The sequence below is a fragment of the Neophocaena asiaeorientalis genome, unplaced genomic scaffold, assembly GCF_003031525.2.
Source record: "Neophocaena asiaeorientalis asiaeorientalis breed wild unplaced genomic scaffold, Neophocaena_asiaeorientalis_V1.1 scaffold327, whole genome shotgun sequence".
NCBI lineage: Eukaryota > Metazoa > Chordata > Mammalia > Artiodactyla > Phocoenidae > Neophocaena > Neophocaena asiaeorientalis.
Window position 1 is genome coordinate 8045252 of NW_020174560.1, and position 23858 is coordinate 8069109.

The 23858-nt window shown below is 39.6% G+C and overlaps 1 protein-coding gene across 2 annotated transcripts in view; it reads right to left on the minus strand.

Moving 5' to 3' along the window:
* Positions 1 to 23858, minus strand: part of ACACA (acetyl-CoA carboxylase alpha) — a 229453-nt gene that overhangs the window by 134826 nt on the left and 70769 nt on the right. For both annotated transcript variants that reach the window (XM_024757632.1, XM_024757631.1), the window contains 14 exons: positions 20551 to 20721; positions 19392 to 19553; positions 18587 to 18750; positions 14396 to 14546; positions 13071 to 13174; positions 11197 to 11278; positions 10591 to 10736; positions 9059 to 9209; positions 8749 to 8883; positions 8249 to 8395; positions 7278 to 7466; positions 6632 to 6732; positions 5786 to 5874; positions 895 to 1019 (listed from right to left, as the gene is read on the minus strand). In XM_024757632.1, coding sequence (XP_024613400.1) covers positions 895 to 1019; positions 5786 to 5874; positions 6632 to 6732; positions 7278 to 7466; positions 8249 to 8395; positions 8749 to 8883; positions 9059 to 9209; positions 10591 to 10736; positions 11197 to 11278; positions 13071 to 13174; positions 14396 to 14546; positions 18587 to 18750; positions 19392 to 19553; positions 20551 to 20721 — 1917 coding nt within the window. The remainder of the gene's footprint in view (positions 1 to 894; positions 1020 to 5785; positions 5875 to 6631; positions 6733 to 7277; positions 7467 to 8248; positions 8396 to 8748; positions 8884 to 9058; positions 9210 to 10590; positions 10737 to 11196; positions 11279 to 13070; positions 13175 to 14395; positions 14547 to 18586; positions 18751 to 19391; positions 19554 to 20550; positions 20722 to 23858) is intronic.

Sequence of the window (23858 nt, forward strand, 5' to 3'; positions counted from 1 at the left end):
AAAAAAAAAAAAAAAAAAAAAAAAAAAAAAAGAATGCCAATTCCACAAAGGGACAAGGAAGAAAAGCACAGGAGCAAAAAGGTACTATAGTCTCCAAAAAACACAAACATGCAGCAGCAAGGCAATTCATTGCTCATGGGGTAGAGGGGCTCTAAGAATAGTCCTATTGTTCTCCGATTCCTAGAATTAACCCAACCAGAAAAACCAAGGAGTAGAGAACTTACAAATCATCTTCAAAAATCCTTAAGTCCACATAAATTCTACGCACTGGTCACATGTACATCAGTCCTATTCACGTTTACTAGTCTCACCTCTCCTTCCCTCTTTCTACTAATTCTCATATTACTAGGGTATAGGGACAAAAGCATGTATCTACTACCAATACAATAATCCCAGCTTAGATGTCCATGTAAATAAAACAGAAAGGGACCACAGAAGATGAGGAATACATTTAAATTTCTTTGGTGGGGGAGGAATAGTACTACATTTCTAACAGTTGTTTTTTGTTATTCAGTTTTGGATGTGAGAGCATTCATGGAACAAACAAGCGTTATAACAGAAAAGAACACTGGCTAGATAAGACTAAAATTTAAAGCTACTGTCACTAGTAACAAGAGGAATAAGGAAGCATGGGGCATCTCTAAGTAGAGCGAAGAGATTTGAGTTTCCATGTAAGATTATATGCACAATTGGCAGAACAGTCCTTTTCTGACTGGAGCAGGTTCCTTCAGGTCAAGGACAAAGACAGGAGAAATTGTTAATCTACAACCCAAGCCCCACTCATCCCACAATCACAAAAGACAGGAGCTTCTCCTCTGACCACAGCCGTCACAAAGAGAAATGCCTTTTTCATATCATTAACCATCTTTACAGGTTCTGAAAAATGGTACTCACAATAAGCATTGTGACCAGAAGATTCTTCTTGGTGACTTGAGCGTGAGAGAAGATGTAGTTCAGCACAGTGTTCATGTCACTCTTGTTCTCCTCCCGAAGGGCGAACACACATTTGTCATAGTGACCTGCAAGCAGCAAAAAGAAGTGATCCTCACCCACGTATGAATGTTCACGTTTACATGCTATTTGTTTTCTAATGTCTCTACTTAGAAAACTGATAAGAAGTGAGAAGAAATACCGTAAGAATTTTCTTAGATGGATTTGTATAGAATTGGCAGTGTTGTTTAGTAAAAGCAACCCGAGGCTAGAGTCAGGCAATCCGGTATAAGACCTGGGCTAAAAGCCTAGCTCTGCTACCAATTTACTCTATGCTCCTGGGCAAATCACTACCTCTCTAAGGCCTATTTTCATTAAAAAAAATTTTGACAGATCAGGGAAGGGTGCGTCTTACTGAGGAGCTGGGGATAACCCCAACCCCCTACCCTGATTCTAAACTCTCTTATTTAGCTTCCTGGAATGATTTCCTTAGAAGAGAGGGTTTGGCTGCTTAAAAAGAAACGTCAATACCATTAAACCCCAGCTAGAGATTCTGGTTCCATGTCTGACTCACTGAAATTGTTTCACCCTAACTAGGAGGAACAGTTTTAGCTCAAAAATAAAACACCAAACTTATCGATGTCCACAAGAAGGATGGCTGCTACCTCTGAAATCAACATTTTTCCCCGGAAGTCCATGAAGCAGCTAAGCAATGCCTAGGAATTCCAAATCCAAACTAAGGCATAGATCAGGGAGAACCTTGCATGAAGTCAAAAGGTCTGTGGGGAGAGTACAGTTATGTATATTTTCATTGGCCTTTCACAAGGCCACCAGGGGCAGGTTAGTTCTGCCTAGCAGAGCTATGTTTTGCAACAGAAGCATAAGCTTCAGGTATACTGTAGTGATATCTACCATGGGATACAAGTAATATTCAGTTCTTTAAAAACAGCTTACCTCAGAATTAAATTTCCAAGCAAAGGAGAATTAGTGTTTGAATAGTCTCAAGGGTCAGAATTCTATGAAAATAGTAAAGGATTATCACCTTGCTTCAGCCTGCAGGTTAGGTTACAAACCAAAACAGTGGCATTCAAACTGCATTACCATGGATTCCTCAAATACTGAATACAATCAACCAAGGCAACTCTGCTTTTATCTATTTTAAATATTAGAGATTGACATAAGATTTCTTTTCAAAATAAAACTAAATATATTTGAAAACAGTGGACTACAATATTTAGAGAGCTGCCAATGTCATAAAAGACCCATTTAGAACAAAATGGAAGCTGTTTACAAATTGGTTGTCCTATATAAATACATATTTCTCCTGACCAAAACTTAGCTTTGAAGTGACAACAGAAATATATCTTGGTAACAGAAATCACTAGAACTGGGGGAAATAAAAAGAATATTTACCCAAGGAGAGGCAGTGGAGACATTAAGCAGAAAGAAAGCAATGATACCAAGTGCCTCCTTTTAAAAACTTTTTATTGTGAAGTATACATACAAAAGAATAAATAAACACCCAAGTAACTACCATCTATCTTAACAGAACATTTTTAGTATCTCTGAAGGATCCAGTGTGCTCCTCCTCAAAATCAACTGCTGAATTTTAGGTTAATCATTCTTTTGCTCTTCTTTATATTTATCACAAATGAATACATAGTTTCATTCTTCCTGTTTTCAGCTTGATAACAATGGAATCATTGTGTATGGATCATTCTGTAACTTGTTTCTTTCCCTCACCATTATGTTTTTGAGATTCATCTTTTGTTCATGTGTGTACCTCGGTTCATCTGTTTTCACTGCTGTAGAGTAACCCGTTGCAGGAATATACTAGAATTCAATTATCTATTCTACTTGTGTATATTTGGGTTGTTTCCAGTCTTTTTTGCTATTCGTGAATAACACTGCCACAAACAGTACTGTATATGTGTCCTTAATAAACATGTGTAAAAGTTTCTCTAGAGTATATCATCTAAAAGTGAAATTGCTAGGTTGAAGAGTATAAATAAGTTCAACTCCATTAGGTACTGACAAACTGTTTTCCAAAGTGGTTGTACCAATTTGCATTTCTGCTTACAGAAGTGGTGGAAGATGATGTGAAATTCAAATTTTTGCCAATCTTACTGTGGTTTTGGTTCACATTTCTCTAATTAGTAATAAGACTGGACATCTTTTCATGAGTTTGTGGATTATTTATGCTTCCTTTGGTGAATTATCTTTTTATATCTTTTGCCCATTTTTCTATTAGGTTGTCTTTTACTTATTGATTCAAAGCAGTGCTCTATAGATTACAGATACTAATCCTTTCTTAATCGTCATGATTTGTAAATATTTTCTTCCACATTGTGGCTTGTATTTTCAGTCTTTTTATGGTATCTTTTCACTAACAAAACTTCTTAAGTGAGGGCTTCCCTGGTGGTGCAGTGGTTGAGAGTCCGCCTGCCGATGCAGGGGATACGGGTTCATGCCCCGGTCCGGGAAGATCCCACATGCCGCGGAGCGGCTAGGCCCGTGAGCCATGGCCGCTGAGCCTGCGCGTCCGGAGCCTGTGCTCCGCAACAGGAGAGGCCCCAACAGTGAGAGGCCCACACACAGCAAAAAAAAAAGTTCTTAAGTGAGGTCAAATTACTTATCCTTTTCCTTTATAGTCTGTATTGCTGGTCTTTTTTTTTTTTTTAAGTTACCAGTAATTTAAAAAATATATTTATTTATTTATTTGGCTGCACTCGGTCTTAGTTGCGGTACGTGGGATCTTCGTTACCAGCATGCAGGATCTTGGTTGCAGCATTCCGGATCTAGTTCCCTAACCAGGGATGGAACCTGGGCCCCCTGCATTGGAAGTGTGGAGTCTTAGCCACTGGACCACCAGGGAAATCCCTGTACTTACTGGTCTTATATGGCAATATCTTCTCTGCCCTGAGGTCATAAGGATATTCTCCTAAAAATTTAGTAGCTTTGCCTCTTTAGTACATGTTTAAGTTTTCAATTCATCTGGAATTGATTTTTGTGTGTATCGTCTAGGTTAGGGATTTTTTTTTTTTTTGGCAAATGAATAATCCTTTGTCCCAGCATCATTTATTGAAAAGTCTATTCTTTCCTCATGATTTACAATACCTGCTCTGCGGTAAAGTAAGTTTTCATATATGCTTGCATCTGCTTCTGGGTTAATAGAACCAGTGTTCCATTGTTCTATTAATCTGCCCCTACACCAATATCACAATCTCTTCATTAATATGGCTTTATATTAAAACTTGATATTTAACTGGACAAATACCTCCACAGTGTATTTCTTTAGGAGAATCTTGGTTACCTTTCCTTTCATGTAAATTACAGAATTAGCTTGACAAATTCCACAAAAATACACTAGTAAGATTTTTATCGGAATGTCAATGAATCCACAGATGAATTCAGGGAGAATCAACACTTTGCAAATATATATTCCAACCTAAGGCCATGATATTTATTTAGATCTTCTTTATTATTTTTACTGATTATAATTTTCTCCAAAAGAGGTTGCACATTTTTTGTTAGACTTATTCCTTAGAATTTCATATTTTGTGTTGCTATTTTAAATGGAATATTTTTCCAAAATGCTCTTCTAAATGATTGTTCCACTATGAAACTTGAATTTTGTATATTGACTTTTGTATCCAGCAACTTTGTTAGATTTTAAATAATTCTAATAATAAATATGTGGATTTTTTGAGGCTTTCTAGGTAGACCTCATACCATATCTAATAGTGGCTGATTTACTTCCTTACTCCTTTCTAATCCTCATACCTTTTCATTCTTTTTCTTGTCTAACTGCACTGGCTGGGATATTCAGTATGATGCTGAATAGCAGTAATGATAGTATGTGTCGTTGTCTTATTCCTAATCTTAAAGAGAATGCTTTCAACATCTTACCACTAAGTATGATGCATCCTACAGATTTTTTTGTAGGAGAACTTTACATGATAAAAAGTTCCATTTCATTCTTAGTTGGCTAAGAATTTATCATGAATGCATATTAAATTTTGTCAGATACTTTTATAATCCATATCTTAAGATGATGGCCATGTTTTTTCCTGTTTTAGTCTATTACATGATAAATGACATTAACCGGTTTTTCAAATATTAATCAAGCTTGCAGTAGTGGGATAAAGCCAACTTCGTTGTGATCTATTATTTCACACATTGCTGCATTTAGTTTGCAATACTTACTTGAGTATTTCTCCTTGTCATGAGTGGGAGAGTCATCCTTTAAGGACTGGAAAAGGGAGCAAGACTGATAAAAGAAAATATCAGGTAATCTTTCAAATTCTATGGTGTTTCACTGCCATCTTGTGGCAGAAAGCAGTATCAGCAGTATGTTGCTTTAAAATCTTAGCCAGGGTATTTTAGTCAGAGACTTTGTACATCATTTAGTAAAGCTCTACAGAGAAAGCCAGGGATAAATTCCACCTGATACACTGAAAAGCACTGGAAAATCTGAGGCTTTTTCAGAGGCCTGTGGTTCAATCCATGGATTAGCTGCTGAGAGGCAAGCTCTTTGGATAGGGTTTCTCAATTTCAGCCTGGTCGTGACTCAACCAGCTCTCACTGTACAAGGTCAAGAAGATGCCAATCTTCTGCTAGAAAAATTTTCTCAGCCCTCTCCCAGAAGCACACTGGATTCACAATCTCATCAAGCTGTGTTTTGTTGTTCTTTCTTTGGCGCTAGTGAGATATAGAGGTTTAATTTTTAAGGGACTGGTGAAAGGAGGAAGAGTTTGTTAATGTCAAGTGTTAGTGACAGGATGGACTGGCTCAGCTGTTGCTCAGTCCTCGAGAGAAATGTTCCCAGATACAGAGTCCTCAGGAAGGAACTCACCATTCTGGAATTGCGTCTCTACTCGCAGGTACTGCCGCAGCAGGTCCATCACCACAGCCTTCATGTGGCCTCGGATACCACTGCGGTACCTGGGCAAACAGAAAAAGGTCCCCACTGAAAATCCTGACAGGCTAACACTGTTAAATAACAGACTATTACATAATAAACCCAGAGCCCAGATTTACTAGACTTTCTACTGAACTGCTTTCCTTCTAATATAGGACAGGACAGGAGACAGCCTAGAGTCAACTAACCAGATAAATTTAAATTCAAGTCTAACAGAAATATGGCTACAGACAAGATTTTTTTTTTTCTTATAAAGGAATCAAGAAAAAGAGTGCAAAGCAAAACCAAAAACCACTTGATAGCCCTACCTACCAACACCCTGGTTCAGTCCCCATTGCTAAGTTGAAACGATCACCACACCCTTGAAGTGGTTAAGGGGTATCTGAAAAGTTTATGAATATCTTAAAGTTGAAAATGTCCTGTGAAGGTTCCTTTAATCCAACAGCTGAGTCCATAAGCTAAGGAGAATAAATATCAAATGGGGCCCTATGCCAGAAGAAAAATTAGGAGTTTCATGGAAATTGCAAGGAAAAAGAAAACGATGAGATTGCTGTGCCTTAATAATTGACAGAAAGATGCAGAATAAAGTCATCAGAAACACTGAGTATGAGAGCTAGCTCACGATTCTAAGATATTTATTAGATATAACATATTTTCTAAGATAGAGGTACTTTCTGATTTCTCTGAGTCAAACCTGAAGTAAACCTCTTTGTGACTACTTAGAAGAAAGGAAGGTATGGGGATGCGCAGGTCTGGGAATCTGGAGTTCCACGTAACTACCTCTGCACCAGCTGGACAATGCTCTGAGTGTTCATGAAGAAGACTTCCCGTTCAGATTTCCGGTTCAATGTAGCTGCGTGGCTATCTAGGATGTTGGCAATCTAAAGTATAAGAAAGGGGAAAAAAATGAAGCCCAGCATAGTAAAGGGACCCAAAGCATTAGCCTGCATAGCATCAACACTAGGAATCTTCTTAATTGTAACATGACAGTTTCTATCTTTCACATGTTGAGAGTAGCTGCAAGTTACCTGCTATAGTTTAGGGGCCCATTCATGATAAATAGGAAAGCAAAGGGTAATAAGTATGCTGCTGAGATAGCAAGGAAGTCTCTGATGATAGAACTACAAATATCTGCCTACTTTAAATTCACAAAAATACTTCTAATTAAGGCACAGCCCCAAGAACAAAACTCTATGGGATACATGGCCAATACGCTTTCCTCTTAACCACAGATACTTTACATTTCACACACAGTACTTACCTTATTGGGCTTGTATCATGAAGCAGTTTTGTAAAGGGCACAATGCTTAAAACTTCAAAAGCACAACATCCAGACAGTAAGGAGGATCCAAACAGGAAGGAATCCTACAACATGAACTCTAGCATGGGCAGCCAGTAGAAAATGACAGTGTTACTCTATAAATACCTGCTGGCTGGGAAACTGACAGAGGACTGATGTAATGTTGCTAGCATACTGAGCCATTTCCTTCTTGATCGACTTCTCCACATTGGGGGGGATACGACCAGAGACACTGGTCATGATATCTTGCAGTTCTAGGAGAGGCAAGGAGGGATCTCTGAGGGTCTTCATCAACCGTTCAACCCAGTCTTTTACCTGAGAAGAAGGAAATAATAAAATAGGAACCAGACAAAATCAACACAATCCCCCAAATAAAATAATATATCTGAATTCACTACCATATAGTACAGGCATACCGTGCTTTATTGCACTTCGCAAATATTGCATTTTTTACAAATTTCAATTTGTAAAACCCTGTGTTGAGCACCATTTTTCCAACAGCATTTGCTCACTTCATGTCTCTGTGTCACATTTTGGTAATTCTTGCACTGTTTCAAACCCTCCACCAGCAAAAAGATTACAACTCAATGAAGGCTCAGATGATGGTTAGCATTTATTAGCAACAGAGCATTTTTAAATTTAGGCATGTAAATTTTTTTAGACATAATGCTATTGCACACTTAATAGACTACAGTATAGTGTAAGCGTAACTTCTCTATGCACTGGGAAGCCAAAAAATTCATGTGACTTGCTTTCTTGTAATACATGCTTTATCGCGGTGGTCTGGAACCAAACCCACAATATCTCTGAGGTATGCCTGTACTTACTTTGAAATTGCAATATAAGCACCTAACATTGTCCTTATTCTCTGGTTTAAATCCCAATTACATGCAAAGTCAATAACAGAGACAAGAAGCAAGGATTTAAAGACTTCAAATCCCACAGCTAATGGTGGGAGAGTTTCGGATCAAACAGCTTTCTTTTTCTCCCTCTTAAAAAAAAATCCTTACGTGACTTTTAAACTATCTTAGAGAACAGGTACCCTATTATGTATACGCCTTCCCCCACACCACCTCCCCAAGAAAAGTGATTCATACCCTGCTGCTAAAGAAAGGATCTGGAAGGCAGTATCCATTCATCACGTTGACCAAATTATCCAGGACATAGTGGAATACTCGATGGAGCTTCTCGCCTCTGAGTGCTGTGCTCTGGATCCGTGGCAGACTGCCTGTGTGAAGCTCAGCCTGTCAATCCCAATGAGAGATCAAGTCATCCACTACCTTCTATTCAGGGTACAAACACACCACTGCAACTTAGATTCATCATGCAAAATCAAGACTCCTCTTCACCATACCCAGCTACAAGGAGAGAAGTCAACAGAGGAAACATCATAAGGAAAATCATGGAATCTTAGTATCATAACTCTTACAAATTCTAGTTCCATAATACCAAAGGCACACATAGAAGCCATAAGATCGGGCTAAAAAGCTTAAGGAAAAACTGGAAAACCAAGGACTGAAATCACTTGCTTTTCCAAACTACTGTTACTGTGTAATCAGCTCTTGGAGAGCAATATTAAAAGTATCTTCCTACTCACCTGCTGGACCTTGCTGGGGTTGTCCAGCTGCATTTTGGCTATTACACAGCCCGGGTCAAGAGCTGCTCCAGGCCGCTTGACATAATGGATACAGCCAGACTCTGCAGCTGTTAAGGTCATTACCATCTTCATGACCTACAGTGAAAAATAAAATCTCTTAGGACCTAGCTTTAGGGATTAATGACAGCTACTGACACTTCCCCTTTCTATTTTCTACTTCCTTTCTGTTACTCTTGAGTCCTAGTCAATTCCAGCCAACTCTTGTCCCACCTTCCCTCCCATGGCCCGGAAGCCCAATCACCACCCTGACCTCGATCTCAGCATAGCACTGGCCAGCAAACACATGGCCTCCATCCTCCACAATGTACTGGATTAACTTCCCAGCAGAAGGTGAGCGCATCACCGAAGGGTCATTTTCCTTCTCAAACACACAGGTTTTGTTGCCAATCGTGATGCGATACCTAGGAGATAAGTGGGAGTATGTAAGTCAATAAAGCACCTCAAATTGTAAAAGATAATAGTAGGATAATGTCAATCTTAAAAAAAAAAATCTGAAAACTTCATTCTACACACACACACATACACACACACAGACACACACACACAGCATTTATTGGATCCTTTTTTTTTTAAAAAAATTATTTATTTACTTATTTGGTTGCACTGGGTCTTAGTTGCGGCTCATGGGCTCCTATATTTGCGGCTTGCTGGCTCTTTAGTTGTGGCAGGTGGGCTCCTCAGTTGCAGCACGCATGTGGGATCTAGTTCCCTGACCAGGGATCCAACCCGGGCTCCCTGCATTGGGAGCGCGGAGTCTTAACCACTGCGTCACCAGGGAAGTCCCTTGCATCTTTGTTTACAATGCCAAATAACCCAAATTTCCTTCAGTAAGGGTCAGATTAAATAAATTATGATACATCCATATAATGGAATAATATACGACCATTAAAAAGAATAGGTACCTCCATTAAGGAAAAAAAAAATGAAGGTGATGCTGATGTAATAGCTACTATTTTTTGAACTCTTATTATATCACAATGTTCTACAACCTTTCCATGTGTTAATTCAGTTAATTACCACAGCCACACTGCATGATTGGTGTTGAACAGTATAAAAGATGTTAAAGGAAAAAATAAGGTACAGAACTAAATGTTATTTTTATTTGTGAATATATTTAAAAGAAAGTATGTACATATATGTAACTTGCATATACATACAAAATTTCTGCAAAAACATATGAGACTGTTAACAGTGGTAGCATATAAAAAGGGGAATTTATTTTACATTGTCTGCCCACACAGGAGTGGCGGAGAGACAATTTTTTAAAATTCATTCATTCGTTTTTTTGTTCATTCATTTATTTATTTATTTATGGCTGCGTTGGGTCTTCGTTGCTGAGCACGGGCTTTCTCTAGTTGCGGCAAGTGCGAGCTGCTCTTCGTTGTGGTGCACAGTCTTCTCATTGCCGGGGCTTCAGTAGTTGTGGCATGCGGGCTTTGGTAGTTGTGGCTCACAGGCTCTAGAGCACAGGCTTAGTAGTTGTGGCACACAGGCTTAGCTGCTCCGCAGCATGTGGGATCTTCCAGGACCAGGGCTCGAACCTGTGTCCCCTGCATTGGCAGGCAGATTCTTAACCAATGCGCCACCAGGGAAGCCCAGAGACAAAGTTTTTAATTATAAATACTTCTTAATACTCTTGAAATTTTTGTTAAGTGCATGTACTATTTTTTTTTAATTAGAATAGAATCCACAAAAATACCTTGAAAAATCCCAAGAGTTAGTGACTACTCAGAGAAAAGACTGATACAATGACCAGCAAATGGACCTTAAACAGCCACTCACCTATCCACCTCCTCCTTCATGTACGTGGTATAACTGCTGCCATCATAGGACAAGAGCAGTCCTCCATCACTCAGCCGATGCACATCTACTTCCACACACGAGCCATTCATGATCACCACGTAGGAGTTCGGGGACTGTCGAGTCACCTGTAGGAAATGAGACCCCCAAGAGACAAGTCAGTGTGTCCCTTCCAGGGGGAGTCCCAGACAAAATTTCGGTATCTCAGAGATCTAGGTAAGAAAGCTCTGCCAGAGAGGAAGGAAATTCATGGCACCGGTGCTCTGAACACTACTGTCTGTGGGCATGGCTCAGCCTTGCTGCAAGCAAAGAGGGGGGACCTTAGATGCATCTCCCTGCTCTGGTTGCTCTCTGTCTCCTTTATCTCTCGGCTGCATATGTGAAATTAAGCAACAGCTAAAACATTTTCAGAGAATCATAAAATACTGCTTTGACACAAGGCTACTGACCCTAATAATGACTATAATTTCACTAACACCCAGCCCTGCAGTAAACCAAACTTTCACCCCATCTCTTGACCTAAAGGAAGCAAGTTGACAAAGAGAGAGGCAAAAAGTACAACGTTGGCTTCAGTGGGGTTCAGCATACCTTCAGTACATACTTGACTCCCTCATAGATAAGTTCAACATCTACTGTATTCAGAAGTGTATGAGCAGAAAGGACTTGACCCCTGAAAGAACAACAATGTGAGAGACACTTCTAGAAAGTTCTAAAAGTTTACAAGGGAATCTCAAAGGTTATCAGTTATAGCATTTCCTGGAATAGTAAGACTGAAAACAACCTAAAGGACCATCATCATTAAGGGACTGATATATAAATTACAAAAAAGCCATATAATGGAATATTATGCAGCCATTAAAAAAGAAAGATGAAGCCCTTTATGCACTAACATGAAATACTCTCTAAAATACACTGTTAAATGAAAAAAGCAAGTGAAATTGTGTAGGACAGCTTCAGAGTATGCTACCACTTGTGTTTAAAAAAAGTAGGTCATAGGAAGAAACAAATATTACATATATATGCTTATATAACTTACCATATGTCTGAAAGGTTACAGACAGAAACTGGTAACTTGGGTTGGCTACAGGGAAGGAAACCGGGTGGCCAGGGAACAGAGGTAAGAAGGAGACCTTTCACTACATACCTTTTTGTGCCTTTTGAATTTTAAACCATGTGAATATATTATCTGTTCTTAAAAATAAATAAAATTAAAACTTAAAAAAATTTTGAGAAAAGCTCCAGTGCAATCAACCCTCATCTACCCCTATCAACTGAATTTTATTTGGGGTCTTAAAAAATAAAGGCAGTAGGCCATGGCTGGGTGGAGGGGAAAGGGAAGGACATTGCCAAGGAAGGAAAGAAACACTATCTCTTAAGAAAGACTTTGAAAATAATTAAAGGAGGGAGTAAAAATGCAAGTGAGGCAAGTTGTTAATAATGGGTGAATCTGGACAAAGAATACATAGAAGTTGTTTGTATTATTCACGCAATTCTTCTATAAGTCTGAAATTATTTCAAAACACAAGTTTTAAAAATAAATTTAAAGTAACGTTAAAAAGGTAAGGGGAGCTCGTAGAGGAGAGATTATGTGTGACACATCTGTACACCAGTAGGGAAACCATTTAACTAGGTTAGAGATCGCATGTTGAAGAACAGAAATGAGTATGGCTCGAGTGGTAAAAAGGCGCCATAGTATATAGGGAGTTGGAAGTCACTCTGAGGGATTTTAGATCTGATACAGAAGGGAAATGTGAGCTGATGAAGGTTTTAGTGCATAAGTGTAACAGAGTGAAAGATTTTCATGGTAAGACTTGAACAACTGAAATCTCAGTTCAATTTTTAAAATTTTGTTTCTTTTCTTCCTTTCAGACACCTCAAAATGGAGCTGATGTAAGTCTAACGAGACACAAAGAATTAAAGTGCCTGTGATTAAAGTGCTATCAAATGATTAGCCTTGTGGACAATTCCTCCAGGGACTCAAAGGCAGAGCTCAGTCTTCAGAACCAGTGTTGGAAATGAGTTTAGCCCCACACATACTTGAGAGACTCATGAGGTCATCTTGAATATCAGCCTCAATTATTAATTCCTGAAATTTTACAGGTCATATATGAAATATTCAGGGTTCCTTGCTAGAGTAAAACACCAGATTTTCATCACCACGGCTTGGAGAGATTTGATGCTTGTACAGAACAGAATGTTTACTTCAGCTGGACTCCAGTTTTTAAAAAGCAACCTACTCTAACTGTGGTATAAACCAATTTCTAGAATCTGCCCTTAGAGCCCCAAAATCATTTGCCATAAACTCCTACATCCCTTCTCTCCCCTGCCTCCATGGTCAGTGAATAACAAGTAGCACTCACAAGCTGCCAGGAACAGAGAGAAGACTAAATGGGCCTCTGAACTTCAGTCCTGCACTCAGGACCACTAGTTAGCTTGCACAGACTATGAGAAGCAAAGCCTACCTCTCTAAGGAGTGAAGGAAGTTGGAGATGCTATTCCGCAGGCTCACATCTGCCACGTGGAGAGCCCCACACACAACTCCCAACATAGTGTCAGGTCGCTCTGCCTGAAAAGAAGGAAAAGAGAGCAGATCAAAAGCAGGGTCACTTGGCACCATGGCCCCTCAATTTAAATCAGGCTCAAATGTGCTGTGAAGAATCAGCTACCATTGAGTCTCCATCCTTATTGTCCAACTGATTTTTTTTTTTAACATTTACTCTTTTTTTAAAAGTATTTTTTTTTAATTTTTATTTATTTTATTTATTGATTTTTGGCTGCACTGGGTCTTCGTTGCTGCACGTGGGCTTTCTCCAGTTGAGGTGAGCAGGGGCTACTCTTCATTGTGGTGTGCGGGCTTCTCATTGTGGTGGCTTCTCTTGTTTCAGAGCATGGGCTCTAGGCGTGCAGGCTTCAGTAGTTGCAGTACACAGGCTCAGTAGTTGTGGTACACGGGCTCAGTAGTTGTGGCTTGCGGGCCCTAGAGCACAGGCTCAGTAGTTGTGGCACACGGGCTTAGTTGCTCCGTGGCATGTAGGATCTTCCTGGATCAGGGCTCGAATCCGTGTCCCCTGCATAGGCAGGCGGATTCTTAACCACTGTGCTACCAGGGAAGCCCCCAACTGATTTTTTGAGACAAAAACACATTTATTTTTAGAATCTGAATAGAGGTCTCATTTGAATAGAGATGAAAAACACCTTTCCCTCCACCCTCCCTAAGATTCCCACTGAGCCAATCGAAGAGTAGCTCAAAAACAAGCTTTTGTCACAAATAAACTTCAAAAGGTACAAAGATGTGGCTACCAATAATCTCAAAGAAAAATGGTGTACAACCAAAATTTGGACCTCCAGCTAATTTACATGAATCTAACAATTTTATACAAAATCTTGAGTAATTTGTATTAGCCCAGCGATTCAGGAACAAAGGGTAACTTCTGTTGATTAAAATGAGGCCCCTCTCATCAGTGCTTGGTAGATAGATGTAAAAGTTGGTAACTCTGAACCAGATTTAACATCAAGTGAGGAAAGAGAAAGTATTTCAATCCCTGCGTGCCTCTCTTCAAATATACCCTTGGAAGTAATACTACAACCTATAAAGTGACTGTGTAACACAGGCACAAGAACTCTTACAGTGCTAAAATCACACTGATTCCTAGATTTTTCCACATAGACCAAGAACGATTCAGATTAGAATCAAATAAATTTTATCTAGCGGCATGGACTGATCACACCACAAGCCTATAAAAACCCAATCCCAGAAGCTGTTTGTGTTAAGTGGAGAAATACACACCTGTACTTTTTCTGCTATCAGTCTGTCCAGCCAGCCAGTGTCAATTCTATTCATCTGAAAGCTTTCAGTCTCCAACAATTTGATCAGGTATTCGACTGTAGTTCGAAAGTCGCCCCGGATAGATAGTTCCTTCAAAGCCACCACCATGTTTCTGGGAGAAGGATAGAAGCAGATCTGTTTCAGCAAGAAATGTTCTAGTGTTTTTCAATAATTTTCAAGAATTGTTTCATTCCTTTAGAGTTTCAGGAGGCGGGGGAGAGAGACAGACAGTTCCAAGAACAAATGAGGGTGCAGATATACATGTGCTTATTCCAGATAGAATTTTCCAGAAGTCAGCAAACTTATGAGTCTGATTAATATTACCATAAGAGCATCAGCAGATCACATACATTTCATTATATGGAATACAGAACAAATTATCTGCAAACCACCCAGTTTTCACTGTTCCCATCATTCCATTCATTTATTGCTGGCTAACGAGAATTAGGGCATAATTCTCCCCTCCTTACACCTTTTTTATTTTATTTAGGTAAAGTTTACATTTAATAAAATATACTTAAGTATACTGTTCAGTGAATTTTTACAAACACTAATACCTTAATTTAAAGGTTTCCATACAATGGAGGTAACTGGCTGGGGAAAGTCAGGTATTATTAGCCTGACACTGCATGTGAGAGTGGTGGGTTTTTTTAAGCTGCATTTTAGCCATCTGTGGAATGACTTGCTCATTACTTTGATTACTTTCCAATTAAGTGTTAAATGATGTAACTTTAACAAAATTTCAAATACCATGGGGTTTTTCCCTGTATACTTCTGTATACTTCTGCCCAGTGTTATGCTGAACAGGGCAGGTCCCTATTTCAACAAATATTTATTATATATATTTATTATGCATCTCACAGACTCAAGACGCATACTAGACTCTTAAGGGAGAGAGAATGTGGAGACTTTAAAAATATATGACAGGGCTTCCCTGGTGGTGCAGTGGTTGAGAGTCCACCTGCTGATGCAGGGGACACGCACGGGTTCCTGCCCCGGTCCGGGAAGATCCCACATGCCGCGGAGCGGCTAGGCCCGTGAGTCATGGCCACTGAGCCTGCGCGTCTGGAGCCTGTGCTCCGCAACGGGAGAGGCCACAACAGTGAGAGGCCCACGTACCGCAAAAAATTTAAAAATAAAAAATAATAAAAAATATATATATATGACATAATATCATAAATACCAGTAGAGAGATATAAGCAAAGTGTGGAGCGGTTCTAAGAGGGGAGAAAATCCACCTCCCTATGGTTTCATAAAGAATGTGAGATCTGACATAGAAAACAAACTTGTGGTTACCATAAGGGGAAAGGGAGGGGGGAGGAACATAAGATTAAGTGATACAAACTACTATACATAAAATAGATAAGCAACATGTTTTTACTGAATAGCATGGGGAACTATATTCAATATCTTGTAATTACCTATAATGGAAAATAATCTGAAAAAAACATATATATATAACTGAATCACTTTGCTGTACACCTGAACTAATACAATATTGTAAATCAACTATTCTTCAATTTAAAAAAAGAAAAAGAATGTGGGATCTGAAATGGGATAAAAGTTAAGCTGGGATTATGACTGTGACAGAAATATTCTTCCAAGTGGTCCAGGAGTTCTCAGCCTAGAACATTATTCCGTTTCCCACCTCTACCCTCCTCTCTATGCCCTATCTCAGCCTGGCTTACTCCTATACATATTTCCCATATCAATCTAGATGTCACTTCCTTTTGCGAAAACTTCCCTGACCCTTCCTGGACTGAGTTAGCTGACTCAGCTCTACGCTCCTATAACACCCTTATGTAATCCCACTATCAGAGATGGCACTTCCTACACTGTGTTCAATTGCTTATTTGCCTCTCTTACTCTGGATCATAAAGTTCCATGAGGGCACAGACCCTATCTTGATCCTCATTATATTGTCAGAGCCATTAGATATTCAGTAAATATTTGTTAAAAGGAGTGAATGAATGGATGGACAGAGGGAGTAGCAAGAACAAAGGGAAAAAGGAAATAAATTAGGGGTTGTGTTCAGGGAATGTTATGATTGAAGCAGAGGGTATGAGGACAGGAATGAGGGGCAAGTCCATTTATCCAACAAACATCTACTGAATGCTTACTATGTTCAGGGGACACAGCAGCAACAAGACAGACACGGTCTTGTTCTCATGGCATTTAGACTACAGTCTGTGGGAAATATGGGTTGGGGCTATTCTGGAGAAGAATATGAACACCAAGCAGAAGAATACAGACCTAATATAATGAAGAAAGAAGAAACAAACTCTGAGCTGAAGAATGAACTTTAGCATGGTGTTAAGAAGCAAGTTTAGGGACTTCCCTGGCTGTCCAGTGGTTAAGACTCTGCGATTCCACTACAGGGGGGTGTGAGTTCGATCCCTGGTTGGGGAACTAAGATCCCGCGTGTCACAAAGCACGGCCAAAAAAAAAGGGCAAGCTTATTGTAGAGACCATAATTTTCATATGCTAAACATTAACCTGGTAGCTTTACACTGCAGAGAAATGTACAGAGCAGGTCAGGAAGTAAGGAGCAAGGCTTTTGGAGCAGGTCATAAGACATGTCCTGTAGAGAATGCTCAGTGGCGTGCCAATCAGGACTGGAAACCTAAATACCAATAGCGGCCACTCTGGGGATGTAAATGAGTGAGGCAGACTGGACGGGAGCTGTGTGAACTAGAGAGTTCGTGTTTCTTCTAAAGGAAGCAGTCACACAAAGCTTCAGTTAACTTTTGCCAAGTGGAATATAAAACCAACCATCATCCCGTTCTTTTAAGGGAAGACAGAAATCCATGTATTTACTTCAATCTCCCAATTTTTAAATATTGGTGATTTAAAAAAACTAACACTCTACAAGACAATCAAAACACATCTGTGGCTGTGACTAGTAGGAAAGCCACCAATTTGCAAGCTCTAGTGTAAACCTTCTTCACTTTGGCAAAGCAGGATAGGACTGTGAAAGAAAAAAAAAAAGGCAACTTTTATACCAGATGGTTTTTCTGGTAGCATTGCTTTAATTCTGAAAACTCCACTTATAGTTTTGAATAAGTGGGAAGAGTTGTAGAGGACAAAATAGAGAAAACTTGAGGTTTCCCAACTTCTAAAAACATTATTAAAAACCAACATTATTAATAAATACTTACTGATTACACAATCTATGTGTGCAGTTTAAAGGTCAAAGGAATAGTATTAAATGCTTGGTTCAAGTAAATAGACAATTAAAACATAGAACTAGATCAATTTTGGATAGATCTTCTAAAATATCTAACCTGTCAAAATTACCTCCTAGAGCCCTACTTTTCAGGCAAGCAAAACTGCTATTAAATATTTAATGTTTACGCTCAATAGAATATTAACTAATACTTATGATATACCAGTCATATTATACGCTGTGTGTATATTTCATAGCTCACTGAGGTCTCTCATATAAGCAATGTGGACAGTTCCCTTATGCCCTTTTCATGTAATAAGCAGTTTCATTTTATTATTTTAAATGGCTATGGGGCTTTCCCTGGTGGCGCAGTGGTTGAGAGTCCACCTGCCGATGCAGGGGACACGGGATCGTGCCCTGGTCCGGGAAGATCCCACATGCCGCGGAGCAGCTGGGCCCGTGAGCCATGGCCGCTGAGCCTGCGCGTCCGGAGCCTGTGCTCCGCAACGGGAGAAGCCACAACAGTGAGAGGCCCGCGTACCGCAAAAAAAATAAAAATAAAAATAAATTAAATGGCTATGGGACATTTACAGCTATACGTTTATTTTGATGACAAATAACAGGTCTTATCTCTGACATATGTCAAGTTCTTGGACAAGAATCCACCTCCACCCCCAAATGACAACACCATTTCTATAGAAAAATATGATATTTTTAAAGCAATCAATTTTATAAGTTTATTAAAAACATTGAAAGCAAAAATACTTGAAAAGGCCCAGGGCAACAGACAGAAAAACATCTGCCAAACACTGAATAAATTTAATACAACATGAATGTAAGTACAGTCAAAGATATATTTCTTCAAGAAGGTTATTCATATTAGTAGTTTTATAGCAATACATGATTCCCATTCCCACGCTCACGCCTTCATTGAAGATTAGCACAAGTTTATTCTCTGAAATGCAATCAAGTGCTATTATACTCACGAAATGGCTTCCTCTCGGTTTTCTCCCCAGGAAAAGCAGTGACCGAACTGAGAATCAGCAAATTCATGAAGTCCCCCTGCAGCAGCAACACTGAAATAGCCCCAAACGTTCTTATTGCTGCGGAAATTCAGTTCCTGAACTGTTCCTGAGCTGGGCTTAAAACCCTATTAGAAGATTCACAGATATAGAGAACAAACAAGTGGTTAACAAAAGGGAGAGGGAAGGAAGGAAAGGAAATATAGGGGTAGAGGATTAAGAAGTACAAACCACTATATATAAAATAAATAAACTACAGGAGTATTGTACAGCACAGGGACTATAGTCAGTACTTTATAATAACTTAAAATGGAGTATACTGAATCACTATGTTGTACACCTGAAACTAATGTAATATTGTAAACTGACTACATGCAATAAATTTTTTTAATCAAAAAAAAAAAAACCCTGTTAGAGAATGAAGAATATGAGATGATATTATATTTCCAAGGAAGAGAACGTTCATATACTCATTGTTCAGGTTCTGTGTAATCACACACACACAAAAAGCAGAAATGATACACAAAAATCATAAAGGCTTGCGAGCCAATGTCCAGTGCTACAGACCCACTGAGGACTCTACAGTGACTAAACAGGTCTAAATGACCAATGGAACAGTGATTACTTATTTGTCTGCTCTGATGAAGCCTCTATGAAATTCCTTCTCCAGAGGAAGTCCCAAGATATTTCAAATATGCCCTCAGATAGCATCTTAATATTAAAGTTCACAGGGAAAAAAAAAGTGTAAACCTTTTAAGTGATGGGTTACCTCATCTGGATTTTCACTAGTGATCCGAGCAGCAATAACGTGGCCCCTTGGGCAAGGAACATGAGCAGAATTTTCAAAATCAATGGGAGCATCACCCCAGGGAGATACCCCATACATCATACGGATATCCTTGATTCTGTACAAAGGGATCCCCATGGCAATCTGAAAGGTAATAAAACACACATCACTCATTTTTCACAGTTACTTGCCTTAAAATGTGGAAGCTATCAGATTTCTCATTTTAGTAGCCACCACCTAAAACACCCTATTTTTATAGCCTGCATCCTACATCATTGAATAGGTGACTCTAAGTTACTTGAAACAAAACACACGTAAGGTGTTAAATACTCCCCACTCCTTAAAAAGTCCCCAAATCCCTAATGCAATAGACATGAGCTTCCCTCTAATTGTCATTTCCCCATCAAGGGATCAGAATGAAAATATCCAAGGGAAGAGTCAGTGTCAGTGGCTCTCCAAGTTCAGACAGCTAAAAAGTCCTAACTATGTCATAATTACTTCATAATTATTGCCACAAACCACTGCAGAAAGTATATAAATCTTTATTTACTGGGTTCCTTAACAGGGACCACTGGGGACCAGAAGGGGTTCCCAATGTGGGCAAAGAATATGTTATTTACAAATAATATCAAACTTCATCATGAACTATTACTGCTTCCCATAGCATTTATTTCCTGGGCTGAATGGAGAAAATAGTATTGACAGCCAGCACTTTAAACATTATAAAAGTAAATGTGTGCTGCCACACTCTTGGCATGAATAACCTCAGCCACCACTCTAAGGTGGAATTGCTTCAATTTAGAACACTAGGAAAAAGGCGTAGAGGACAATTACAATGGTGTAAGGTTTCCTATAATTTAAACAACTGAGTAAAGCATATTATTTGTTAAGTTTCTTTCTGATATACGACATTTTATATCAGATGTGTCTGGCTGAAAAATAATAATATTTCTAGATTTGTACCATATCAGGAAAACCAACCCACACATCCCAAGCCATAGAGTGCAAGAGGTGAACATTACACGAGACTCAGATAAGAGGCGTCTTCTCTTAACAGATGCTGCTTGAACCAGTTTTGCAGGCATCTCTGACATTCCAAACTTCTGTAAGCAACTCTCTGATCAAGAGCAGGGTGACTCACCTGGAGCTGTGCCGCAGGGAGGTTGACATCGGCCACCATCTCTGTACAAGGGTGCTCCACCTGTAGCCGAGGGTTCAGTTCCAGAAAGTAGAAGCTGCCATCCTGGCTGTAGAGGTATTCCACAGTCCCAGCACTCACGTAACCAACCATTTTGGCAAGTTTCACCGCACACTCAAAGAAGAAAGATAAGGCAACATAAGTATGTCATCTTGTCCAGCTGATGGGCTACTACTTATCTATAGCTTCTCCCTCTCAAAGAGCCAGTGTTTATAAAGGCTTTTAGCCATGTGAGTGAATTTCACCCTCTCTGATTAAAACACCATGGGAGATTCTGCATTGTACGCTTGTTCCTAGTATTTCTAGTATTCTTCCTAGAATACGAGAAATTCTTCCTAGAAACATGGCTGTCCAGCTAGAGACTAGATTTTCTACCCTCCCTTAAAGCAAGTGACTAAGTTTTAACCAATGCAACGTCAGCATTGGTGAGTGATATGCATAATCCCTGAATCATGTTTTGAAAAGGAATTGCTTGTCCTCTATTCCTGGCTTTTCCCCTTCTATGGACTAGAACATGGTCATGACAGTACAAGCCCGTTTCACCATGCAGATGAGAACATACTAAGAATGACAAAACAAAACAGAAAGAACCTGAATCCCAAGATGGTCTCATGCAGCAGAATGGTCCTACTGGTCCTGGAGAGATCACCTCAGATTATGATTGGAAGGAAAAATAAACTTCTATCCTATTGCTGTGTTGTATTTTTTTGGATCTCTTTATTATGATAGCTTAACCTGTACCCTAATCAATACAGAAACTATTAAATTCAGGTAGGATGCTGATATTTAAAAAAATTAAAGCATGTGATGCTGACTTAACAACAGGGTAGCAGCTCTCAAGGAAACAGATGCTGCAGACCGGAAAACTGGTGGCCTCCTTGTTAGGCATAAGAAAACATTTGGGAAACTGTCTCCTACAATAACTTGGGATGCGGACAAAACACCAACTAAGCCCTAAGAAAAGTGGTTAGAAAAAGTCAGAATGTGAAAAAAACCAAATGCCTTTGTATCCCCAAACCAGAAGATTAGATTCTCACCCTGAAGCAACCCAGTGCCAAAGATCAAGTCAAGGGGGCTGCTTTAGTATCAGCTGGCCTCAAGGTAGTCAGTACTGAATTGAGGAGAGAAAGAGGGCTGAACACAGAAGGAAGTAAATAAAGAGGAAAAGTCACTATGTCCAGAAATCTTGAGTGTGGTTACTCCTACCTGAAGCTGAATAGAAGCAAAGAGTCCAGAAACTTACTAAGTTTTGACGGAATTGTATTTCTAAACAAACCACAAATCTGGCTTTCAAAACCCATGACTGATAATCACAGTCATCTGTGTGGCCCCAACCCTGCACCAGCAGGAAGTGAGCAGTGAAAGCTCTGCCAAAGAAAGCATGGTCTCCAAAGCTCAATCACAGAGGACCGTGAACAAGGAAGAACTTCCCAGAGAAAAAGGCCTTAACGGTGCCTTGAGGAATGACGGGCAAAGAATTTACTTCCAGAGAGCAGAACCAGGGGTAGCCAGAGGGCTAATGGAGGTATTACTCCACCACATGAGAGGAAATCACCACAATTCCTACCTAGAAGAATTTGATAACTGCTATGGATCAGTGATTATTGCCTATTTTTCATTCTTCTTTTTACCAAATGGGAGTTATCCTGTTCCTACTCCACCACTGTATATGGCAAAAGGAGGAATCACAAGGGGTAGGTAACTTGTATTCTAGGTCACTGGCCCATACAAAGCCACATGTATGTATAACAGAGAGGACTGTGCATTACCTAGAGAGTTGGACTTTGGGCTGAATATAGTAACTAGGTGGGACTTTGGGCTGTCTTCTTTGGGGAAAGGCTAAGAATGTTCCAAGAGTGACAAAAAGGGTGTGAAAGGATAATGGGTAGCCAGAGGAGCAGACACAGATTGTTAAATGCCCTCCAGTAATTTTTCATTGCGTCATCCATTTAGTAATAGAATCTCCTGAATTTCAGCTGAGCATATGGCCACTCAGCTAGTGACTACAATTCCTAACATCCCTTGCAGCTAGGTGTGATTGTGTAACTGAATGTTGTCCAGTGAAAAGTGAGCAGAAGTAATATGTGTGACTTCTGGCTCATATTTTTATATGCTTGCCTTCCAAGTCCTCTCTTTCCCCCTCCCACAGGCTACAGTGTGAACATATTCTTGCGAGCTAGCTTTAATGATAAGGTAATGACACCCTAGGACAAGGGTTGGCAAACTTTTTCAGTAAGGGCCAGATAATAATTATTTTCAGCTGTGTGGGCCATATAGTCTCTGTCACAACTACTCAACTTTGTCACTGCAGTGATAAGGCAGCCACAGATAATTCATAAATAAATTAGCATGCCGTGTTCCAATAAAATTTTATTTACAGGGACTCCTTTGGTGGTGCAGTTGTTGAGAATCCGCCTGCCTGTGCTGGGGACATGGGTTCGATCCCTGGTCCAGGAAGATCCCACATGCCGCGGAGCAACTGAGCCCGAGCGCCACAACTACTGAGCCTGTGCTCTAGAGCCTGCAAGCCACAACTACTGAGCCCACGTGCTGCAACTACTGAAGCCCACACACCTAGAGCCCATGCTCCACAACAGGAGAGGCCATTGCAATGAGAAGCCCACGCACCGCAACCAAGAGCAGCCCCCACTCGACACAATTAGAGAAAGCCCACACGTAGCAATGAACACCCAATGCAGCCAAAAGTAAAATAAATAAATAAATATTTAAAAAAAAAAAAACAGAAAAAAAAAATTTTTATTTACAAAAACAGGTGGCAGGTTGGATTTGGCCTGCTAGTTGTAGTTTGCTGACTCCCCTCCTAGTAATAGCAAAGCAGTAAACCAGGGTCCCTGGCACCAGCTCATCTCTGAACTATGATGAGAGAGAGAAATAGAACTTGCACCTTATTTAAGCCACTGTACTTTGGAGGCCTGTTTACTACAGTAGTTAAAGAATCAATCTTAATGCACACACAATCACACACACACACACGTAGAAATTAAACTTAAAACACAGATGACCATATATTCAGCTTCTTTGGAATCAGGGAGAAAAAAGATGGAAAACATATCTCCAAAAAGATGAAGATTGAGTCAAGGTTCCAGAAAAGACCATGTTCAGACTCCTAAACTACAGCTATTTCCAAGGGACCCTGTAAAACTGCTGAGAGATTATTTTCCATACAAAAATATAGACTATGTAAATTTTAAAGATACTTAGAGGAACTTTTAAGAGATAATGGACTTGAA